General features: G+C 39.5%; 2 protein-coding genes across 2 annotated transcripts in view; one reads left to right on the forward strand and one right to left on the reverse strand.

The window, feature by feature from the left end:
* fmnl1a (formin-like 1a) overlaps positions 1-10,527 on the reverse strand; it is a 13,796-nt gene extending 3,269 nt beyond the window's left edge. Inside the window, exons 1-14 of the mRNA XM_035655639.1 lie at positions 9,925-10,527; positions 6,823-6,906; positions 6,371-6,457; positions 6,196-6,269; positions 5,563-5,646; positions 5,331-5,474; positions 4,423-4,531; positions 4,127-4,203; positions 3,952-4,045; positions 3,370-3,444; positions 3,150-3,260; positions 2,138-2,287; positions 1,413-1,514; positions 4-461 (exon numbers count right to left, since the gene is read on the reverse strand). Coding sequence (XP_035511532.1) covers positions 4-461; positions 1,413-1,514; positions 2,138-2,287; positions 3,150-3,260; positions 3,370-3,444; positions 3,952-4,045; positions 4,127-4,203; positions 4,423-4,531; positions 5,331-5,474; positions 5,563-5,646; positions 6,196-6,269; positions 6,371-6,457; positions 6,823-6,906; positions 9,925-10,110 — 1,835 coding nt within the window. The 5' untranslated portion in view covers positions 10,111-10,527. The remainder of the gene's footprint in view (positions 1-3; positions 462-1,412; positions 1,515-2,137; positions 2,288-3,149; positions 3,261-3,369; positions 3,445-3,951; positions 4,046-4,126; positions 4,204-4,422; positions 4,532-5,330; positions 5,475-5,562; positions 5,647-6,195; positions 6,270-6,370; positions 6,458-6,822; positions 6,907-9,924) is intronic.
* Positions 10,528-11,890: 1,363 nt separating this feature from the next.
* mlx (MAX dimerization protein MLX) overlaps positions 11,891-15,256 on the forward strand; it is a 5,779-nt gene continuing 2,413 nt past the window's right edge. Inside the window, exons 1-6 of the mRNA XM_035655135.1 lie at positions 11,891-12,006; positions 13,068-13,104; positions 13,266-13,355; positions 14,097-14,206; positions 14,308-14,410; positions 14,872-14,971. Of these exons, the coding sequence (XP_035511028.1) occupies positions 11,968-12,006; positions 13,068-13,104; positions 13,266-13,355; positions 14,097-14,206; positions 14,308-14,410; positions 14,872-14,971 (479 nt within the window). The 5' untranslated portion in view covers positions 11,891-11,967. The remainder of the gene's footprint in view (positions 12,007-13,067; positions 13,105-13,265; positions 13,356-14,096; positions 14,207-14,307; positions 14,411-14,871; positions 14,972-15,256) is intronic.

The raw sequence follows: 15,256 nt of genomic DNA on the forward strand, positions 1-15,256 counted from the left end.
GGAGGTGGAGGAGGAGGAGGAGGTGGAGGCACAGCACCACAACCGCCTGGAGGAGGAGGAGGTGGAGGCGGTGGAGGAGGAGCGGCCACACCCCCTGGTACACCAGAAGGTAGAGGGGGAGGTGGAGGAGGTGGCGGAGGGGCAGAGGCAGGAACACTGGATGGTGGGGATTCAGTGACAGAGGACGTAGCACTGGGCTGGGCGGATGAGGCTGGGGCTTGGACATATTCAACCACTGTGACAGGCACAACCTGGATGTCCAGACCTCCAGAGGCACTGCGTCCCAGTCGGATCAGCCCCTTGTCCTGCAGCTCCTGGATTTTCAGCTCCAGCTCTGACGACATCTGAGGGGTGGAGGTGCTCAGACGCTCCCTGTCCTTCTCCCTCTCCCTGTCTAGCTCTCGCTCCCGTTCTCTCTGCTGCAACGCACTAACCTGGGAACAAGACTCCCGCAGGCTTTCCTGTTGGACACAAACACAAATGTAGAAACACAGCCACAAAGAAAAATAACGCAGAGTCTATCTTTAAATGAGATTCAGACAGGTGACAAATTAAAGGAAAAACCTGAATGACTGGGTGGAGAAACGTGACAAATGCAGATGCTTTCATACAGGACACGTGGTTGAATTAACATTGAATGGTTTGATGAGATTTAAAATGATATGAATCAATCAACACCTATGGGAGTATGGAGAGGGTTCTGGAAACCAGGAGGTTTGTGTTGTGTGTTGTGTTTTTTCCTGAATTGTCACCCAGCTGTATAATATATTAAACAAGACTAAGAGTCTCACAAGAGGCTCTGTGAGGCTGTACTTGGTGGTGCTTTGACCTAAATGCTATTCAAAGCTTGCTCACAGTCACAGTGCTAACATACTAATGTTTAGCATGATAGCATGCTAACATTAGCTAATTCACCATTATAATTACAATTCATTATTACAATTCATGCTCAAGGCAACATTAATGTTAATGATATTCAACTCTTAACCAAAAATGGCAACATGATTGTGGTGTAAGTGGAAAAGTCATGGGATCACCAAAGTCATTAGGATTTATCCTTTTGGAACCATGAATGTCTGTAGAAAAATGTCATGGCAATCTATCAAACAGTTGTCGAGATATTTCAGTCTGGACCAAAGGGGTGGACCAAGAGACACAGCCATCCCTAGAGCCAATGCCGTTAATGTAGCTAAAATGCAAGGTCATTTAAAGATTTATTTGATGACTGAAAATTCTCTCTTTTTCTTTTGCATTGAAGGTGATTAGGTTTTACTTTTCATATTAAGATTATTCAAATAAAGTGTACTGTCACTCTTTTGACCTCATTATAACATAATCGCTGTGATAATGTCACACCTTGCTTGGATAATTAATCTTATTAAGCATTGTACATGTCACGGAGCAGCACTTACTTTGAGCAGCTCAGTCTCCTTGGTAGCCTGCATGAGCTGAGTCTCAAGTTCAGATATTCTTTCTGTAGTTCGATTCTCAATCTCCTCAAGCCGGGCACCCAGCTGCAAAACAGACAACATGATGATTTAACATTAAGGAAGAATATTTTACAGATACTTACAGATACAGATACCAAATGAGAGGTGGGAGCCAGCTCGGCTTTCCCCCCTACTGGTTGTGTTCATACTCAAATGTATATTCATATTGTCTCGCTGTCCGCTGTTGACGCAATACCGCCACACCTTCACCCTTCTTCCCTTTTCTGCGCATTGGTATGCTTCTACTGTTCTCCTTTCCCCTTGACCAATACGCCCAGCACCCTAACGCTTTTTCTGGCCCTTTGTCTCGCATCACATTTGGTCTGATCACTACCTTTTGTCTTACTTCCCTCTGACTCCGATGTTAATCATGTAACGTCTGGTGACTGCCTGATCAATGGCTACCATTTACATACTGTCTATTGTATTGGTCCATGTATAAAAGTACCTTGTTTCATTTGCTCTGGGTCCACTTTACTGATTCAGACCTGCTCTGTGTAGTGTAGTCACCAGGATGCTTAACTTTGATTAATACTGACACCGCGACCACAGCAAACCTGAACTGGACTTGAATGATTTTTCTTCAACAACATCAAAGCCTCTTTTTGTTCACCAAGACTCCTTTTTTTCTGTATTATGTGGCTGACCTGTACGTTGTGTTCCTGCAGTTCGTCCACATGCTCCAGCACCCCTCCTCTGTTCTCAGCATCCTCCAGCAGGGCTCCTACATCTAACACATTGTCCAGGTAGGCTTGGATCTGTACCTGCAGCTTCTCACTCTCTGTTAGCTTCAGACGCTAACACACAAACACAACACAATAATTACATATTATAGGAACAAATCATATCTTATAATGTGTATTGTATAGAATAATATGATTTTTGTTGCATGTTTAAAGTAATAATGTACATATGGCATAGGGACTGATTCATGTTAACCTTTAAGTAAAGACTTATTGAAGATACACACAGAAACCTATGTGAGATATTTGAAAACAAAGTCAGCAAAGGTCTGATGAAATGTCTATCTCAGTGGTGACCCAAGGTGACAAATTCAAATATCTTGGGCATTAGAACTAACCAGTTACTTTAAACTAAATTCATACAAATTTATGAATTTTATGAGAATTGCAATTAGTCTTCAATCAGCATTATGGGGTTGAATGTGTTTCTTTAATCTATATATTTAAACCTGAAATACCCTTTTTTGTCCACTTGCGAGGCAGAGAAAGCAAGTTGTATACACAACATTGACATATTACCACCTTTTAAGTTCGTTTTTATTGCGCTTTTTATGCCTTTATTTGATAGAACAGGTGACGATAGACAGGAATGGGGAGAGAGAGGGGGGACGACATGCAGCAAAGGGCTGCAGGTCACAATCAAACCTAGGCAGCTGCGGTAAGGTCTCAGGCTGCATGGGGCACACACTCTACCAGGGGAGCTACTGTGTGCCTCATCACTTTTTAAGTTGTAATAGCAAACAATTGCTTATTTACATCCAGCAATTACTGAGCAACATTATTATTAATTTGCATTTGCATTTGTGGCCACCTGGCAAATGTAAGTTCAATATTCACTCTCTTTTAGCTCTGTTTTTGGTCTCTACCATATATATACTGTCAATGGTCTGAGGGAAAGGTTTTTATGCACACTCACCTCCAGATACTTGTCTAATCCAAGGTGAGTAAACTCGTACTGTAGATGAACACGAAAGTTCATGTTCTCCACTGAATGGACCACAATGTTTATGAACTGCATGCAAGCCACCTGGAGACAGACATAATGACAATTAAATCTGAAGGACATCCACAACTTAAAAGTCCTTTTATTTCTTAAACAGTCAGCCACTGTGTAAGTAATACATTTGTGGACCTACCATGAAGTCAATATTGCTGTCATCATTGATGAAGTACTCCATCAACTTCTCAAAGCGGTTCCTTTCTCTGCTCACCTGAGGAAGAAAAGAAAGTTATCTGTATGGATTTTATTTGTTGCACAAATAGCGCATGGGGGGGTATGTAAGTTATATGTTATATTTTAGTTATATTTTATATTAAGAAAAATTATATTTTTAATTTTTATGTTCTACTCTTCTACTTGTGTGTTGCCTCAGGGAGTCGGACAAAGTAAGATTTTCATTGTACGTAGAAACCTTGTGTTTCTTACTGTACATATGATAATAAACCTCTTGAATCTTGAATCTTGAATCTCATTCAACACTACACAAATATGATATATTTCGTACCCTTACACTGTCCTTAAATTTCTAACTACAGAGGCATGACTGTACATGTGCTAAAGTTATGCCCATAGCACATGATGTGAGGGAAGGATTGTGTCACAAGATGAGTAATAAAATAGGGGACGTCTGGAACATGGTATGACTGAATTAGCAATAGATAAAAGTTAAATGAGACCATTGCAATGTGGTACAATTACTAATAAAACCTAATTTCACCTCTTTGAAGTTGTCAAAAGCAGAGAGAATGATGTCATGTCCTCCTCTGACAAGACAAACAGCAGCCAGCAACTCCAACACAAGGGCTTTAGTCCTGTCACAGCATAGGAGGGGTTAGATATGGATGTAGAGAGACACATAACATACACTTTGATTCACACACAAATGCACTCACCTGGGATTCCTGCTGTTGAGACTGAGGGTGATCTCGTTCACACAGCGCGGGTGAGTCATCACAAGGTTAAAACCAGACTTAAAGCAGAAGAAAAGCACAAGTTACATATTTTTGTGTTTGGTTTGAGACAAATTAATTACAAGCTATTTTAAAGACTTTAAATCAAACAATGAGAAAACTTAGACAAGTGAAACAGCGGTAGACAAAGTTTAATTATGTCAACTCACTGGCAGAAAATTTCACCTCCTTTAAGTAGACATTTTTATGTTTTTATGAAGAGTATGTTGAGGCTCTACCTGGTAATTCATGATGGCTCGCAGGCACATTATGCACACATGCACATCATCTCTCTGGTTGGATGAATGGGACTTCTTATGCATCTTGTTCCCCAGAGTGGAGCTTATTCTGTAGAGGGATGACAAGTGTATGGACACACAAATAAATGTACAGTGGAAATGGTTTGAAGTAGAGGCCAAGAACCGAGCACAGTTAGGCCTTAGCCAATTATAACAAGCCTTCCAGCATTGTTTTAGACATCCACTGTGTCTGTCTGACAGCTGAAATATGGCATCAGGTTGAAAAAAAAAAAAACTGAATAAAATACTTGACAAATGAGCAAAGGGTATGAATGAATAAGGGTGTGAGAAATAGAGTTATTCAACATGGTTGTAAAGTCTCAGTTTCAAGAGGAACTGCTGTCTAGCAATAACATGGCCATGAAATCTAATAAGAAGGGCAGCAAAAACAAAGGGCTATACAATTAATAATAAAGGCAGTTTGATTACCTTCTACACTGTTTGTTTCATCTTTTATAAAAATAAAAATCTTTGGTTGGTTGGTTGCTCAATCAGGCCTGGCACTATTTATGATAGCATTTGTATTAACGACAAATGTGTAGATTTGGAAATAGAAAGCTGGTGATTTACGGGAGGAAAGACATGAGGTTCAGTTTAAAAAAGTTTAGCACTTGATTGGCATCTGACATGGCATCTGGTCACCTTCGTGCCACTATCACACCACTTCTCTCTTGCATGATGCTATTTTCTAACTACATGTGCCACTGCATAAGCTGAAAGTTCCTCTTCCATACGAACTCATGATGTGCACTATATATTTATATTCTTATCATTCATAGACATCTCTGGGTCTGAAACTTTTCTCATAGATGCTGTATCACAATCTTTTAATGCCTAGACCTTCTCACCTTACAGTCAGTGCGCGAGCAGCTCTAGTCATCCCATGTGAGTGGGAGCTGCTGGAGCTCTTGGTCAAGTCTTCCATTGACCTCTCTGTTGGTTTTCCTCTATCTGACAGGGTGCCACCATTTTCAACACTGTCCGCATCAAACCTAAAGAGTTTTTATGAAGTAAGCATTTATGGTGATAAATCATTTAATTGTAAGAGCATCATCAGTCTCAAGACCTGCTGGTACTCACGGGACATCACTTTGTGCATGGGACAGGTATTCCACCAGAACATCCAAACCTTTGTTCTGCTCATTGAGAAACTCTTGGGCCCATCTATAAAAACACCCAAAGCAAAATAAAGAATAAGGACTATATTTTGTAATTATATATTACAGATCCACTCATATTGGACTTTATTATTGGACATTATTAGAATATGTAACTCTATAAAGAAAAAAATAACAGTCTTGCTCTTACTCAAGAAATGTTGAATTCATAAGAAATAAACCGCAGTCTCCTGCAATTCAATAAACTTCAATATGCTGTAATTGTGGCTTGTGGACTGGTGTTCACTAAAAATTGTATAGCGTAATGCTCAGTGAACTTCAATTGTTCAGCATTCATCTTAAAGGTACCTTGTTGAGTTTTTAACCACTAGTAGCGCTATGGAGCAATGTTTTTACGAGTAGGTCCTTTTTTTGTCTGCAATGTCCACACGCATGAAAACGTAATAGACATTTCACAACTGGATAAACATTTGTTTACAAGATAAATCCATTGGGAACCTTTGAATAATGTTTATCTGAAGTGTCAGGCAACATTAAAACACATTAAGATGAAAAATCGTGTTATAACATAATCCACCCAATTTAATATGCTCACCCAATGTGATTGGTACGAAGGGATATCTCCAAATCTTTAAGGACCTGGGTGGCCTCTTGGATACGTTTTTTCAGCTAAAGACGGATAAGAAGTGAGAATCAAGAATCAAGAATCATCATTGTGTAAATAGAAAATTAAAGATGTGACAAATATGAAAGGAAGGTGAGGCACTGACCCTACGAGACACCCCTCCTTGATCCTGGTAGAAGCTCTTGATCTTGGCCAGGTAAGTGGATGGGGGGCTCTTCACTTGGAAACGTTCCTGAGGACGAAGAATTCACAGACTGACTGACTTAATTTTATTAACAACTCTGAAAGATGACTGAACTGAAAGCACATTTACCAGTGCACAGCATTTGAAGCTATTATTGCCTGTGCTAGTAAACACAACAGACACAAACCACCCTCTGTTTCCATGCCAACGCCTCTATCGGTTGCAACCACAGAAACTGTGCTGCAGGGTTTTCACACTGTGCTCTGCTATCAACCACGTATCCATTTTGGGTGTTTATGTACTTTGTGTCAACTCTGTCTGAGTGAAGGCAACGGTGCAAGAATCGGTTAAGTTTGATATGAGGTTTTATTGGGAAACTAGCTCATATAAACATATAAAAAAAAAGGTCTTACCTGATCACAGACTAATTCCCATTTCTTTTCATTGTCATACTGACTCAACAGCTTCAATTTATCTGGAGGCAAGTTCATGTGGCTCTGGAAAAGAGAGTAAGAGAGTTTTAATGTAAAAAATCTTAATGTTATCAAATGAATTTCATATGCAAGAATGTCACTGAGTAAAAAAAACAACACAATTTCATATTAGTCACACTTTAGGATCTTTATGTTTTACAATTCATTTCAACCCCTTTTAATGTCAAATATGAAATTTCGTAATTTCTTCATCCTTCCTGCTTACGCAACAATATTCAAATCCATCAAACGACAAATGCACTTTCCGTCTAAAGCAGAAGGGCGTTGACTACCTGCCGGAAGGAAAGATGACTCAGTGTTTACATGTATGTATGTGTTGATGGTTGTCGTTAGGGAAAATATACGTCAGAAAGCAAGCATTTTTGGTCACAATAAATAATCCTTTTGCTAACTATAGAGCTTTTGTGCAAATTTTTTAAACCACAATACAATGAAGATTTTGATGAAACAAGGCACATATAAAATAAAGAAAACCCACTCCACTGCCAACCATTTTTATCTGTCTGTTTCTCACTTTTTTATTTACATGATCAAAGTTATATATAATAGTTATATATAGAGAGACTTTCGAACAAGATTAGAATAATGTGCATTTTCCATCACAAAATGCACATGTACATGTGGAATGCACACTATAAGGCTCAACTGTATGGTGAATTTTACGTAGAACAAGACCTCCCCCCCGTCCCACCTCCACAAATCTCTGGTGTAAATTGACTCAACTGACAAAGGAGTTGACATATTCCTGCCCAAAAACTGCAGTTTCGTTTTGAGTTATTGTCTATAACCTACACTGAAATGACTCCAGATATAAAGGTTATTCCCTTTTTCAAATAAGCTATGAATTGAATGGTTTAATTAACTCTAATTCATTCTTATGAATGATTCAGAACCTAATTGGGGAGTTTGTGAGGAAAAAAAATATTTTTGGAGCAAGAACAGTTCTTCAATCACTTTCTTTGGTCACTGATTGAGTGAATAATTACATTCTTATTTATGCTGATTTTTCTATACAACTTTGCCTCACTTTCACAGCCCCTGATCCGAGACTCCAAACACACAGATGATTTACTGGCACGACGAATCCTTTCAGTTGACATGGGTGTTGATCTAAAATCTACTAGAGTGTACATTCATGCAGTGGTTTGTAGTTTCTTTAAAAAAAAAAAAAAAGAGGAAACAGAAACGGCCGTTGTTTTGCTTCTGAGAGATGAAGCTTCATTCTTGGTGGGGCAAGGGAGGGGTCTCGTGGGTTTCGTGGTACCAAAAAATGACAGAAGACTCTTGCAAACATTTGTGTGCATGTACACTTGCATGAACCCACATTTTCCCTAAGTTTAGAAACTACATAGAAATTAAGATGAAAGTGTGTTTCTCATTTCCTTATTGAGTTTGTTGCACAAACATAGTTAAAGGCTGAACTCAGAACAGAATGCTGTCTGTCTAAAGTTAACTTTGGAAGTATTTTGCTGAAAGAGGAAGTGAGGTCATTATTTTCATATAATACTGAGAGGGTGTTGTAGGCATGAAATGGCACAGGCCACCTTTGTTCATTTCCGAGTGAGCAGAATATGTCACATTGACATTAGAAAAACAGTTAACCCTAAAGCCTCAAAACGTTTTCATGTCTTCTTGTATGACAACATTTACACTTGAGGAAGTAGATCTGTCAAATTATGTGAAACAGTCACACATAATTGTTAACATAAAGAAAGTGTATATGTTTAATGTATACATATCAACTACACTGTGATCACGACTCTCCTTGACAGAGCTATAACAATTCAGAGAGAGATAAGTTGCAGAATTTCAGGAGAATATTTGGAAATTAGTATATAAGGTTTGTTATTTTTCAAGTAATCATTAATGCATTACCAGATAAAAAAGTAAAAACCTTAATAAACTATTTGCTTTATTTTCATTTTAGCTAGAAAAAAATGTAATTGCCAAAGAAAACAGTCTTGCTTTCCTCCATCCTACATCAGTAAAAGTTCTATTAAATTATAAACAACTAACTCCCTAAGTAAAGTGGATTCCTAACATTCTTTTAAATTACAGGAGGAAAAATCTACCTCACTGCTGTTGATAGACTTTTTATGTGTATTGTGCTTTTAACACAAGTAAACTTTTTTTTTCTCTTTACATAGCTGGAGCTTAGCTGAGGTTCCAGTGTCTGGTTGCACCTTATTTATACATCTGCAGAGTACCTAACACTTCATGCTGTTCATCCCGTGACAAAATATTCTCCCCCCATTCCATAACCCATGATATCACACTGATATATGGAGCATCACAGGATTTTAAAGATGTGATGGATTTCGTTTTTTTTCACCAGTGGGCAGAGAGATAAATTATGCTTAAAGTTTTCAGAAAGTTTTATGCTTTCCAACTTGTTGTAAGACTGTTGAAAGAATGGTGAAACAGTTGCTTTCCGGTCTTATGGTTTCACTCATGAAAATGCGTTGCTCAACTTCCCCTTAGGGGCAGCTTCCTGAGCATGCACTAATCATCCTGTTCCTAGTCTGACATTTTCAGATTTAACAGTGAAGTAAGTGTATCAATGAATCTGGCAACATGTTGCTAACATTGTTGTTAATTGTGATATCCCTACTTTGAATAGAGCAGTTAACTGTGACCTTTGTGCAAATATGATTACATTTAAAGTAGTTATTTTGTGAAGTTTGGCTTTTTGTGCCCCACAGAAAAATGGGTCTGTGGATTTACATATTCTAAGATTGTGACTACAAATGGGAAAAGGCTGACATCACATGCAGTCTGTATTCACTTCAAATTGTTTTTTTGGTAGAATAAATCAGTCACAGAGTGCATGTGTTCAAAACAAGAAAACCATGTTCTAACAACTTTAAATCATAGTTTACTTACTAGATGTGTTTTTTTTCTGTCCCTCTGACACATGTACCTGCATAATTATCCCTGCCTTTAGACATGACCACAAAACCATAGTTGGTTTCCATGTGGAGTAAGGGTGTGTTCTTTCTTGTCTCCTGTGCAGCAACTCACCAGCACACCATTGAAGCGCTCCTCCAGCTCATCCTCTGGGGGCATGGGCAGTTTGGGGGGAGCCAGTTGCTTCTTCTGCAAAGCTGGAGTGGGGTCACTCATTCCAGAAGCTGCTCCGACTGAGTTCCTGGCCTCGCGACCCTCAGCCGGTTCCTGCTCCAGGCCCCCTGCCGCCGCATTCCCCATCACTAATCTCCACAAGTAATCCAGGAGGAAAGCTTTACACAAACCCTCTCCCCTGAGAAATTGGTGTATTCCAGAACAGAGTGACAAAAAGTGGTCACAAATGACCAGAACAAACCGGAAATCAAACTTGTTGAGTCTTCAGGTAGAGGAACATGAAGCGTCCGGTCTACTGAATCCGCTTTGGTCCTGAGGACAAGGTATATGATGAAAGAATGTAGATCGTCCTCATGTCTGTGCTCTCATCAACCTGTCCTTCACTGCTTACAAGTACCTATAAGAATACGATTTGTGGCGGCCTGTTGGGCTCTAAGAAAAGAGCCACCTACGTGTCACTCACTTTACACTAGTTGACCGAAAAACTCCTCTGGTTAGTGACTACAGAGGACTGAGTGTCAGAGGAAGGAGAGGGGAGTGTGACACACTCTGTAACACTGACAGAAACCACAGAAGCACAAAAGCAGAAGAGCAACTTCCTGTGCATGACAACAGAACCTCGGGTGGAGAACAGGGTGGAAGATAAACATGGTATCGGTTAGGCATATGCTACCTTGCATGTAGTAGGTGACTGATGAGTAAGATAAGGTAGCACAGGAGTGAAAGAAAGAAGAAAGAATGTCCAAGGTTAAGGAAACCTTATGTGCTAAACAAGCAAGAGCAGATGTAAAGTGTTACTCCCATTTCACCATGAATCCACTTTCACTACACTGGAGTCTCTCATTCTCTTGAAGTCAGCTTTAACTTGCGTCAGCCTGGATTTAAGTTTGTTTTAGTCATTTCTCTTCACGTGAGGCCAGACTGATGGCTGGACAAGGGAGGTCACTCAAGTGTCTAGGTAGAGAAGGTTGTGCAACAGCGTCCTCTGTGTTTAAAGCCAACTACTACTGCATGTATGGCTGCTGCATTCACGGCCTCCTCGGAAAGGGCCTTTTTTTCATGATTTGCGACATCAGAACATATAGTTTCATAACATTCAAGATGTTTTCAGCATACACGTATGGACCCTTAAATAAAAAAAAAAGTTTAGATTTATACTAATACATACTAACTTTTACCATCACTTGTTTCATAACAAAGGCATAGCTCGTGCACACAAATTAGTTTCCTTAATTATGAAGTTAGTCGTGGACGCAAGTTAATCATTCAAGGATACATAAAGTATGAAAGATGTTACCCCTCATACAACTGGCTCTATACATCTGCAGAGTACCTAACACTTCATGCTGTTCATCCCGAGACAAGATATTCTCCCCCCATTCCATAACCCATGATATCACACTGATATATGGAGCATCACAGGATTTTAAAGATGTGATGGATTTCGTTTTTTTTTTTTCACCAGTGGGCAGAGAGATAAATTATGCTTACAGTTTTCAGAAAGTTTTATGCTTTCCAACTTGTTGAAAGACTGTTGAAAGAATGGTGAAACAGTTGCTTTCCGGTCTTATGGTCTCACTCATGAAAATGTGTTGCTCAGGTCACTCAAGTGTCTAGGTAGAGAAGGTTGTGCAACAGCGTCCCTCTGTGTTTGAAGCCAACTACTTCTGCATGTATGGCTGCTGCATTCACGGCCTCCTCGGAAAGGGCCACCACTTCTTTCACAACAAAGGCATAGCTCGTGCACACAAATTACTTTCCTCAATTATGAAGTTAGTCGTGGACGCAAGTTCATAATTCAAGGATACAGAAAGTATGAAAGCTTTTACCCCTCATACAACTGGCTCTTATCCTTACTGTTTTGTATTTGTAATATTCGAAAGGGAGTTCAATTATCCGCCTTTCTTTTTCGACGTAGAAAGCGGGGGATTTACTAGCAGCCCGTGAAGGCACCAGACGTAGTAGTTATTTAGCATTCCCAAAATGACGGACCCGACTGCGTCGCCCGAGGACCATTGGAAAGTAAGTAACTGATGTCAGTGAACGTCAACTATTCAGATTCGTTGATGCACAGTCCTGCCATGTGACAGCATCGACAGGTGGCCCACATTGTTTTGTCTAAAAGTTTGAAGTTTTGCCGCTGTTACGGAGGAGCAGGGCTTTGTTAGCTCGACAGCTAACGTTAGCAGTCATAAAGCTATAACGTTAGCAGTCAGCTAGTTAAGTAAACAAATCGTGTTGGGGGGAGAAAAAAAAGGGGGCAACTCATCTTCATCTCTTGTAGACTGCGTTCACAGTGACGTTCAGACTTGCTGGAGAGGCTGCTGGCAGATGGTGCAGTAAATCTAGCATTAACGTTGGCAAACATACAGATAATTATAGCAGCCCGACCACGTTTAATGTTAAGTTAGCTGTTGAATTCTAGCTGCAAGTCCAGCATCAGATAATTGTCTGTTTTGCACCTGGGAATTACTTTCACCACTACCCAGGCTTTTGTCTAGCTGCGTGTTATCATTATTTGTATATTATTATGTGACAATAATCGGCTGCCAATATGTCAAAGCAGCAAAGTCCCACTTTCCCCATTTGTGATATGTCGTTAAAAAGATAGTTGCTAATCGTCCTCATGTCAGAGACTCCTAAATAAACTTGACTTAAACTTGTTGTAGGTAGAGAGACTTTTGGTTTGTCCAACGCTGTAAACATTTAGCATCTAACAGTACTAAGTGTTGAAGTTAAACACCATTTTCAGTGTTTTGACGCCTCAAGTCGTTGGAAAAAAAACTGGATCCAACTCTGAGAACCACAAATTGGAGAAACCATTTCGTTGTGTTGCCCTAGATCACACAGTGGATCTGTGATTGAAGTAGTAATTTGGTGCAGCTCTGAACCCTCCTGCATACTTGAATTGGACAAATCAGGGCAATCCTCAGTGGGGGTTTAGACCTTCTTATGGGGCAGGCTGGTTATCGGTCTATTGTCAGTGTATTTTGGGCAGCATCATTTCCCCCCTTGTTATTCCAGCTTTTAAGCCTCTATTTTCTCCCTTTTCCATCTTCTGTTTTCTGGTGATGGCTCGGCAGACAGACGGCGCTTTCAGTGACAGTGGCTTTGACCCTAGTGAGTATTCACTCACTTGATACCTTGTTGTTTGTCATATCATTTGATATTGAGGCTTTGTGATGGTGGCCTTGTGTTTCTGGTCTCTTAAGATTAGCATGTCAGTCTATTTCTGGTCTCGAAGTGAAAGATCTTTGATGTTCGGATGTCTTCCTCTGTAGGTTTCTTTGCTGAAACTGCCAGAAAAGGTACAGTTGTGTCCAGGGCCAACAGCATTGGTTCGACAAGTGCCTCTTCAGTACCAAATACAGGTAACGTGTTTGTAAGTGGATCTGACTTTGCTGATGTAATCTGTGCCACAGTTTTTAAGATTGTGATGTGACTGTTTGCTTTGTTAAATGTGCCTCAGTGACTCATCCCCTGTAATGCACAGACATTTGACAGAGTGTAAATTCTGTCAAATGCTTAATAAAATTGCATTTATCATAATAAGCCTTATTTTTATACCACCTTTCATTCAGAGTGAAAGCTCATTGTTAAACCGAGACAGAACATGCTTTTATTTTAGTACAGTTTTAGTTTTAGACAGTAATTCTTGTAGAACTTTATAAACCAGTTATATTCTGTATATATATTGCTTTGTTTGATAAAATGCCGTGCGTGCAGAACTGTGTCCCATCTTTATATAGCTTTTGTTCAGACTCTGTCAGCAGGGTTGTACGAGTTGCCACTGTCAAATAATGTCTTGTGTAGGTCAGCTTAAAGTGCATTATAGTCATCAATAGAGCTTGACTGAAGCATGAATCAGCTTCTCTGAATCCTGCTGAGATGGAAAATGGCCCAGCATTGGCTTATTTTCTGTGATGGGACTTATGCCAGAGTCTTGTTACAGTTTTAAACCAACTAAAATTTGCCAAATCCTCATTCTGTTTTTAAAAACATCTATATAACAAAATAGTTAATTGTGCATTTGTTAGCATGCCAGCTGGTTTTCCCCAGTTGAGGGTCAGAGGCATGTTTTGTAATCTGAGTGTTAATATATTCTTGAATAGATGATGAAGACAGTGACTACAGACATGAGACGTCATATAAGGACTCGTATAAAGATCGACGGAGGCAAGCGCACACACAGGCTGAGCAGAAGCGCAGGGACGCCATCAAGGTAAGGCTACAATTTAAAAAGTTGTATATTTTTAGTTTTTCATTTGTTCTGTAGTCATTAATGATTATAATTTAAATTTATATGTATTTTTTTAACTTCAGAAAGGCTATGATGACCTCCAGTCCATAGTACCAACCTGCCAGCAGCAGTCTGAATTTGCAGTGGGAGCACAGAAGATCAGCAAGGCTACTGTACTACAGAAAAGTAAGATGTGATTTTATCGAAAGAACACTTTACAGGTCACCTAGGTTACCAGTGTTTGCATTTGGAGTAGTAGCTAAGACATAATTCGACACTCTTTATCACAGAAAGATAGTAATGTCTATCCAACATTCAACAGTGGCATTATTAAGTAGTTTTCTAGTAGAGTCCTGTGGTGCTTAACTGGATGCTGCTTATAGCTCCCAACTACACATCTAGTCTCACATACTCACATTACACAAAGCAAGTAAAAAATACAGTGGGAGAGAACAAAAGGCATACATAATATATTGACGACACAAATTAGCAGTTCAGTAGAAAGATGAGAACAAAAAAGACGTAGAAGAAGGAGGAACTGTCAGCGGTTTGGTGTATGGGAGATGGTTGTGGAGGGACAACACCTCTTTGTGTGCAGTGAAAAAAAAAAAACCCTGACAGATGCATTTCTGTGTTTTATTTTGCAGCAATTGACTACATCCATTTTCTTCATAAAGAAAAGAAGAAGCAAGAGGAGGAAGTTTCAGTACTAAGGAAAGAAGTGATGGCACTGAAGATTATGAAAACGTGAGATAATTGTTTACAGACTTTCTCAGAATTTACTCTACCCAGTTTTTGGCAAACTAAGATCTCCCTACTTATTCTGCATGCAGACAGATACAAATACGTATTTTCAAAGAAATGCTGATCTTGGACAAAAAGAGAAAACTCTAGAGTTGCTTTGCGGTGATTCCAGCCCTGACACAGCATATAGTAAAGGTACTATCAGTTCTAAAATAAAAAAAATGGAACAAATACCCTGAAGTAAAAGCTTTAAATGCTGCGTTTGGATTTTTATTACAACCATAGTAG

Source organism: Morone saxatilis, unplaced genomic scaffold (assembly GCF_004916995.1).
Source record: "Morone saxatilis isolate NCDOM2014 unplaced genomic scaffold, NCSU_SB_2.0 Contig14, whole genome shotgun sequence".
In the NCBI taxonomy this organism is placed as follows: Eukaryota; Metazoa; Chordata; class Actinopteri; family Moronidae; genus Morone; species Morone saxatilis.